Source organism: Epinephelus lanceolatus, chromosome 14, assembly GCF_041903045.1.
Source record: "Epinephelus lanceolatus isolate andai-2023 chromosome 14, ASM4190304v1, whole genome shotgun sequence".
In the NCBI taxonomy this organism is placed as follows: Eukaryota; Metazoa; Chordata; class Actinopteri; order Perciformes; family Serranidae; genus Epinephelus; species Epinephelus lanceolatus.
The window spans coordinates 13,770,935-13,779,422 of NC_135747.1; the positions used below are offsets into that span (position 1 = coordinate 13,770,935).

Genomic DNA, 8,488 nt, shown 5'->3' on the forward strand with positions numbered 1-8,488 from the left:
TATCAGGCTGTATCAACACATTCCTGCAGTTTGTGTGCGGAGAAAGCGGCACGCGTCTCCTCCCTGCCCCTCCCTCCCTCTCAGGAATAATTGCCTGTGCTCTGGCGTGGGTCCAGGATGTTTTACAATTTTATCAGCTTGTTTGGCCACGCCTCATCAGCCCTCCTGCCCTGGCTAATGAAACCACAGCATACACCCACAAAGGCAGGAACTCTTTCACATACATTCACCTTACAATCCATACATGCAAACATGCAGAAACGCACCCTTCAGCTTACAAAAGGTTTCACAGTGTGTTTCTGTACTTGTGGCCATATTTGGACCACACACATGACACTATCCATGACAACATTGTGTCAAATATAGATATAATCTAATGGTACATGTGTGTAAACATGTACTGCATGTATATTTTAGAGAGAAAACTCAAATCCAGTTCACCTGAACATATAAACCGATATCCAGTTTGATATTACACAGCAAACATCTTACTAAACCTGAAACCACATAAACAAGCATTCCTAAACACACAACTGCACACTTGTCTGTTTGGCCAAAAGTAATTAAGAAGTCTGTCAACAAGCTGATGACTTCCTGACAACTCCCCTCGAAAAACAGCCTCCGCTGTCCTCCCTCCCTCCTCTGTCTCTGGCCACACTTCCCTTTTTTGCCCTGCTGTGCCAGCTATCTCCCTTTTTACATTTATCATCTTTGTTCTGATCTCTTCAAAAGGTTTATTCATTTCCTCCCTGCTACCTCTCCCCAAGAACATGGTGTACTGTTGTTTTAGTTTTTCTTTAATAGTACTTCCATCTTCCTTTTTTCTCAAACCACAATTTTCTGCTTTGCCTCCATGTTCATCCATCAAGGGTGATAGCTCCATATTATGGCTGTCAGCAAGCTGTTTGCTTCTTGGTTTTATAACAAATAATTATAGATCTTGGTGCATTTAGTTCCTTGATGATTGAGTCAGGTGAATGACAATTAACCCAATAATGACACTTGAGAAACAAGCTACTGACTGAAGACACCTCTCAGTTCAACAGTCCACCTCCAACATTCAACTTGGCATGCTGTATATTACAGGGGTGTCCCAAACCCTCTGAGTGGTCGCATTGGAGCCAAATATCAAGGCACTTTTGGTAGACTGGTATTGGCTAATTATACCCACTCATGCTCCATTTCTTTGCAGTTTATTGCATTGTGCTCTGTGTTTACCATCAGTCTTATACACTGCCTGGCCAAAAAAAAAGTCACCACCAAAAAAAAAAGGTCATACACTCTAATATTTCGTTGGACCGCCTTTAGCTTTGATTACGGCACGCATTCGCTGTGGCATTGTTTCGATAAGCTTCTGCAATGTCACAAGATTTATTTCCATCCAGTGTTGCATTAATTTTTCACCAAGATCTTGCATTGATGATGGTAGAGTCTGACCGCTGCGCAAAGCCTTCTCCAGCACATCCCAAAGATTCTCAATGGGGTTAAGGTCTGGACTCTGTGGTGGCCAATCCATGTGTGAAAATGATGTCTCATGCTCCCTGAACCAGTCTTTCACAATTTGAGCCCGATGAATCCTGGCATTGTCATCTTGGAATATGCCCGTGCCATCAGGGAAGAAAAAATCCATTGATGGAATAACCTGGTCATTCAGTATATTCAGGTAGTCAGCTGACCTCATTCTTTGAGCACATACTGTTGCTGAACCTAGACCTGACCAACTGCAGCAACCCCAGATCATAACACTGCCCCCACAGGCTTGTACAGTAGGCACTAGGCATGATGGGTGCATCACTTCATCTGCCTCTCTTCTTACCCTGATGCGCCCATCACTCTGGAACAGGGTAAATCTGGACTCATCAGACCACATGACCTTCTTCCATTGCTCCAGAGTCCAATCTTTATGCTCCCAAATTGAAGCCTTTTTTTCCGGTTAGCCTCACTGATTAGTGGTTTTCCTAAGGCTACACAGCTGTTCAGTCCCAATCCCTTGAGTTCCCTTCGCATTGTGCATGTGGAAATGCTCTTACTTTCACTAGTAAACATAGCCCTAAGTTCTACTGTTGTTTTTCTTCGATTTGATCTCACCAAACGTTTAAGTGATCGCCGATCACAATCATTGAGGATTTTTTTCCGGCCACATTTCTTCCTCGAAGACGATGGGTCCCCACTATCCTTCCAGTTTTTAATAATGCGTTGGACAGTTCTTAACCCAATTTTAGTAGTTTCTGCAATCTCCTTAGATGTTTTCTCTGCTTGATGCATGCCAATGATTTGACCCTTCTCAAACAGACTAACATCTTTTCCACGACCACGGGATGTGTCTTTCGACATGGTTGTTTAGGAAATGAGAAGCAACTCATTGCACCAGTTGGGGTTAAATAAATTGTTGCCAGCTGAAAGATAATCGCCCATGCAGTAATTATCCAATAGGAGGCTCGTACCTATTTGCTTAGTTAAATCCAGGTGGCGACTTTTTTTTTGGCCAGGCAGTGTATGTTATAAATGCATATTGTCTCCAATTTCTAGTTACAATGCTTATGTTTTAAATATCAAATAGACAGCTAAAATGCCTTTTAGTGAATGAAGAGATAATCAAATGTCTTAAACTGGATTTGCATCATACATACTGTTTCACAAACTAATAACATAATTGATAGGGATTATTAAATGACTGGGCTTGGGTTTAGATGCAAAAAACTATCACCAATACAGTAATATGCACCAATACAGTAATATGACAACTGAAGTGTATCCTTCATGTTTCGATCCATCTTGTTTCCCTATTTTGAGCTTTATTCCAAATTGTTTTCCTCCACCAAACTGTCTATGTTTTTACAGTTTAGCATCAGTCAATGATGATGTTAATGTTCAAAAACAGGTTAGCCAAACTCAAGGTTGTACACAGTTTTAGTTAAGCAAGACTTAAGGTTCCACTGAAACTTTACATGAGCTGTAAGTCTCCAGAAAACTTAAAGGGGACTTCTCAATGCAGCACTATAACAAAAGCCGGGCGTACCATACATACAAACACATCAGCACTCTCTTATTACCTTCGACTTTCTAATCCCATATGTCTCCTCTATCCCTCTTTGGTCCCATACTGGGTAACACAAAAGGGTATACAAATTCTAATAATTAGGCTACGATCAATGTGAATCTAAAAGAAAAAAAAAAATCAATGCAGCTGAAACACAAAATAAATCCTCTCTGAAACTCAACTTACGACTAAACCTCAAGAATCCCTTCACTAAAGCGTAGCTTTAATGCCCATTCTATGTGTTAGCTCTTCTTAAGCACCACTGTGGGAACTCCTAACAAAGCAGCTGATAAATGGGACTGCCAGTGTCAGTTAGCTACAGTGGGTGCATGCAGGAACACACAAGATTAAAAGAAATGTTTTTAATACAAGCAGCATACTTTCTGAGTAAGATGAAGCAGATAGGGAGGAGGGGAGGAGGGAGAGAGTCAGACAGAAAGCAAGCTGTCTCTGTGACAATTTAAAAACATGATTTGCCTAGCACTGGGAGGGAGGATTAGGAACTGGACTGCTCTGCAACACACACATATCCTTGCTTTCTAATCCTGGAACACATTAACAGCCATAATTACACAGCTACAACAGCTTAGTGTTGCAGGGAAATGACTGAGTGATGGGAAGAGAGCAAGAGAAAAACACACAGAGAAACAAATACAAAGGGAGAAGAGGGGATGAGATGAAGCAATTAAGAAGAATACGTATTCTCTTTCCCAGAGAGGAGGTACAAGGGAGAGGGGAAAGAAGCTGAGGAGGCTGTCAGGAGGTGAAAGGGGAGAATGAAAAACACAAACAAAAGGAGAATATTTAAAATGTCAAACAACAAACACGGAGAAGAGAAAGAGGCCAAAACTATCAAAAAGTGGGAAGAATGAGGGTGGAAGGAGAAGTAAAAACAGAATTACAAAGGGGGATGTAAACATAGTAAGAGGAGGAGAGGCTGCGAAGTGCTGACAAAGGTGTGGGAGAGTCAAGAAGAGAGAGAGAAAACAGAAGAAGAGGAGAAGAAAAAAGAAGAAGAGCCGTAGGAGGGCAGGACAAAACACACAGCGTGCATGGGCTTAACAAGGCATTCCATTCACACATACAGGAAACAAAGTATTTAAACACTGCGAGACCTAATCGATAGAGCGGGGAGGTGCATCATTACACACATCACTGCTGCAGGGAAACACACCTGGAGCACTCATTCTGTCTCTCAGTGAACATTAATAAAATCTAAAATGACGCTGCTCTTGTGTTAGACCAGGGATAAACTGCACTGCCACATGGCACGTATTAACCCTTAGAGTTTCATTTTTTTGAGCAAACTGAAATTAAAATGTATTTGTTGCTAATAAAGTAGTACGCATCTCCTTGGTGAGTTCTTGGACTTGGGTGCAATATGAAGACTAAATTCTGCCGCTAGGGCCTCTCAATCAAAACAATACCAAAAGATGGGGCAATGCTGCCATTGCAGTCAGCATCTCCTGCTAGGCTTCCCTCAGCATTCACTGTACAGGAGGTTTGTACCAGGAGCTGAATTATTTGCAAAGGTCTCATCCACTCCAAAACAAACTGACCCAGTGATTTACCAGTAAACCATTAACACTGAATAAAGCAGTGTCACGTTGAAAATCAGTGGGGATTTTCGACACTGTTTGGCATGGCATGGGCTGGAGCTGAGCTGCCGCTAACATTTGCTCAGCTTGTTTCCCTGATGATCCAGATGACAGATGAGTAAAATCCTTCATCCACATAAAACATACAGTCAAAAACGACCAAGCATAACATAAAAATGTGATTTACAACCACATAAATGGCAGGCAACCACAACCCAGGTACATGCACAAAGTGCAATAATGGCGAAATGACATGTTCTTGCTTAAAATTACAGATTTCTCTGGGTTTGAATTTTGTTAGAAACATTTAAATTAATGCAAGAACACAGCTACACAAAATATGTAAAATTGGTCTTGTCATTATTAGACATTTTAATGCGGAAAAGTTACAGAATATCTCTTTATCTTTTGGCATGAGAAATACTGGTAAAACACATTTCATTATGCCCAGTTCCATCAAGTGTCCCAGTAAGCCATGCCAGTGAGCCATTATGCACAATTCCAGGACCCTGGGACAAGCTCACCAAAGTGGAATGCAGTTGTTTTTAATGTTATCAGTGACACCTGTGCTTTTCCAACTACGACATACCAAAATGTCTGCTGTGAAAAAGCAGGCCTTCAGTCAGTCAATAGGTGCCAACAGAAACGCCCACCTAGAGGCTTAAAGCTTAGGCATTGTTTTCAAAAAGTATTCAAAAGTTGTTTCGTCCTTTTTGAATGAAATGCCAAAATAGCTGCAATATCATTACAGTCTATATTTCCTTGCAAAAAAACTGAACAAATTTTAAATTGGAGTTTGAACACTTAAAATAATACTATCCAAAACAGTATTCACTGTTACACCCTTACACCCTTTTAGTTTAGAGATTTAAACATTTAAAATGTAGACTACTCATCTCTACTTCCAGGAGGAACAGACTTTTCTCATAAAGAAGAACAGGAGGTGAAGGAGGAAGTGTTCAAAGAGGAAGAAGAGCTCAAATGAAAGGGAAGTGAGGCAGTGTACAAGTGAGCAGAAAAGGATGATAAATAAGATGAAGGGCTGCAAAACACAAAGAGCACTGAGTGGGGAGGGCTCGCATACGGGTAGATAAAAGCAGATGAAGAAGCAAAAAAGGTAGAGCAAGAAAGAAAGTAGAATGGAAAAAATGAGTCCATCTCCAAGTGCTGTCTCTGTGTCTGTCCCACATAAACACAAACACACACACACACAGCTCTGACATCTCCCCTTCAATCACAACTGAGACCATCTATCTATATGACTGGTGTGCTCTTTGAATAATGGAGCCAATATTAAGCGAGTCACTGAGAAGATTTGGTCGTCTGATGGGGGTCACGAGGTTTCTGCCCCAAGAGCAGTGCAGGGAATCAACAGCAGTCATAAAGGAATCACAAGAGGGAGTCATTTGCATTTTACACTCACAACTAAAGTGGAAACGACTCATGCCTGCTCCTGTCTGGACCATCACAATTCACATCAGATATGCTTTTAATTTTTTATACAGCAATTATGGAGAACTGGACCTCCATGGCTTTGTCTAATTTCCCAAGACTTTGGGATGTGAAAATCATATGGCCCTTTCATGATATAAAAATGACAGAGCATTCGATTATTCTTTTATGACTTCAGGGGAAAACCTCAAATGTTATGAAAGTGCTGTTTCATAAAAAGTTATCTTGCTTCTTTTCCAAGTCTTTCAGGAGTTCATAAAAATCTGCACACTTTATTACAAAACTATTTCAGACAATGAATAATGTAGCTAACTGATGGCTCAAAGGTCAAACAGACTCAAAAGGAGTTTAAATTACATTTGTTCATGCTTTTGTTCATATTCTTGGACTAGCTGGTATCAGTGGATATTACTCTGCAATGATTGCCACTCAAGACAAATGAGCTGCATTTACATGAACAAAACATCCACCATGACTGCATTTTCAAAGTGATGTACAAAGTGTTAGTTATTATTAGGTGTGTAGTTATTTTCTAAATAGCAGGTATCAAAAACTATTGACATCTATAAAAAGTATTGTTTAGGTAACAAAAATCTAGTATTCTACTGGTACCTGTCACAAAACATCTGTAAAAAATACCCAATCATGACTGGATAGTGTGTCATCTCTTTACATCTGGTACACTGGCTTGTATTTTAAGGCTTCCTTCAATTTTTACTAATGTTTGTGCACTGAGCAAATAATTGTTTGGTTAAAACAATACTAATAATGATAAACACCTTTGCCTGAATTTGGAGCAGCTATAGCAAAACATTAAAGTCACAACAGTGCCTATTCTCCCAAGGGGCGAACTGTAAGGTGCAAATGGGTGCATTTTATGAGCAGTACCTGTTCCAGAAGTTTCCTGTATCTCTGTGTGGCTTGCTGGATGAGGTCCCTCACAGTCCACCCCTCCTTGCAGGGCACCACCACACCCGTCTGCCCAAATGTCACTGTCACCTTCATTATAGCAATCTCCACTTCATCCGAGACGCAGGCCCTCTGGATGTGGGTGATGAACAATGGTGATAATAATGCAGACCACTGTGAAATGCCCTCCAAAAAGTCTTGATAAAGAGGCAGGGATTATGACCAAACAGAAAAGGCCAAAAAATGCAGGGCTGGTAGAGAGTGGCTTGGGGTGACTTACATCACTCAAACTAACTTTTTTAAAAGTCCCACAGTTTGTCAAAGTGGTCCACAGCCAACACAGCTCCTTACTGAGACTGTCAGATGTGTTTACTGCCTGTACATGCCATTCTTATCTGCATTTACAGACAAAACTGAAGGTGATGATGACGACATGAGTAAGCTCCTTTCTCTTGCAATGAGGGTTATCACTCTCTCTCTCATCTCATCACATCTCCTCAAGTGGCATCCAGCAAGTGTTGACACTATTCAGTTGGTCCATGCAAGTTATAAAGGGGTTCAGTTTCCAGAAATGGTAAAAAAAAAACAACACTGCAGTCTTTAGTGATGAAGAGTAAAAGTAGACGAGAGGTGAGTGTCAGGTCATTTCTCACTGAGTATAACTAACGCTAACTATCGTTACCTTCACTTAACAGAGGCTAGCTGTCTCCCAGCTAGCTCCTCTTGGCTAAAACTGGTTAGCTTGATACTGTAACCTGGTCCGGCTGAGATAACAAGCCGAGGATGAAAGGTTTCGGCTTGTCACGAGCTTTAGATATCCACACGCCCTTCTCCACCACACCTGGTGCGTTATTACTCGTTTTGACAGATGAACAAGCGTGTATCCAAACTTTCACATCAGAGTTAGCAAGCTGAGTCCCAGGCTAGCTAACGTTAGCCACCTTAGCTGAACTTTGGAGGGAGGGATGCAGTCGCTCGGGCATCATTCCATAACTTTTTTTCCTCTCGTAAGTTTCCTTCTTCAAAGCGGCCAGTAGCATCCACTTCATCAGCGACACACACACTATGGCAACGTAACCGTTATTTTGACAAGCCCGAGGCGAAGTTAAAGAGTAAACAGAGCACGACACTGTGTGTTGGAAAAGTTTTGGGATTCTTTCACTGCCGTCCGCTCCTGGCCAGTTCCTGACCAGCTTCTCCACCGCTTGTTGCTGTCACTTTCTTAAAGGGGAAGTACTCCATTTATCACTCGGCTGAACGACCACACAAACAATGAACGACCTTAGAAACAATGCACAACTCATGATTCCTCATTCTCAGTTACAGATACTGCCCACACAGCAAGATGTAATGCGTAAAAAAGTGGCAGTAAACTCCACTCGTTAGTTAGAGAAGACTGATTTGTTTTGTATTCAGTCAGTCACTCTCCTTATACTTCTATTTAGGTCTCCAAAAACAATGAGCTAAAAGCTGCTCACAAAAGAACTAC

At 41.2% G+C, this 8,488-nt stretch overlaps 1 protein-coding gene across 6 annotated transcripts in view; it reads right to left on the bottom strand.

Moving 5' to 3' along the window:
* The window catches only part of LOC117251034 (partitioning defective 3 homolog B-like), a 266,671-nt gene extending 258,498 nt beyond the window's left edge, over positions 1 to 8,173 (bottom strand). For 5 of the 6 annotated variants that reach the window (XM_078174376.1, XM_033617001.2, XM_033616997.2 and 2 more), the window contains exon 1: positions 6,979 to 8,169. In XM_078174376.1, the coding sequence (XP_078030502.1) occupies positions 6,979 to 7,095 (117 nt within the window). In that variant the 5' untranslated portion in view covers positions 7,096 to 8,169. Of the gene's footprint in view, positions 1 to 6,978 lie in introns of all 6 variants that reach the window. The other variant, XM_033616998.2, reaches the window with a different exon arrangement.
* Positions 8,174 to 8,488: the final 315 nt, after the last annotated feature.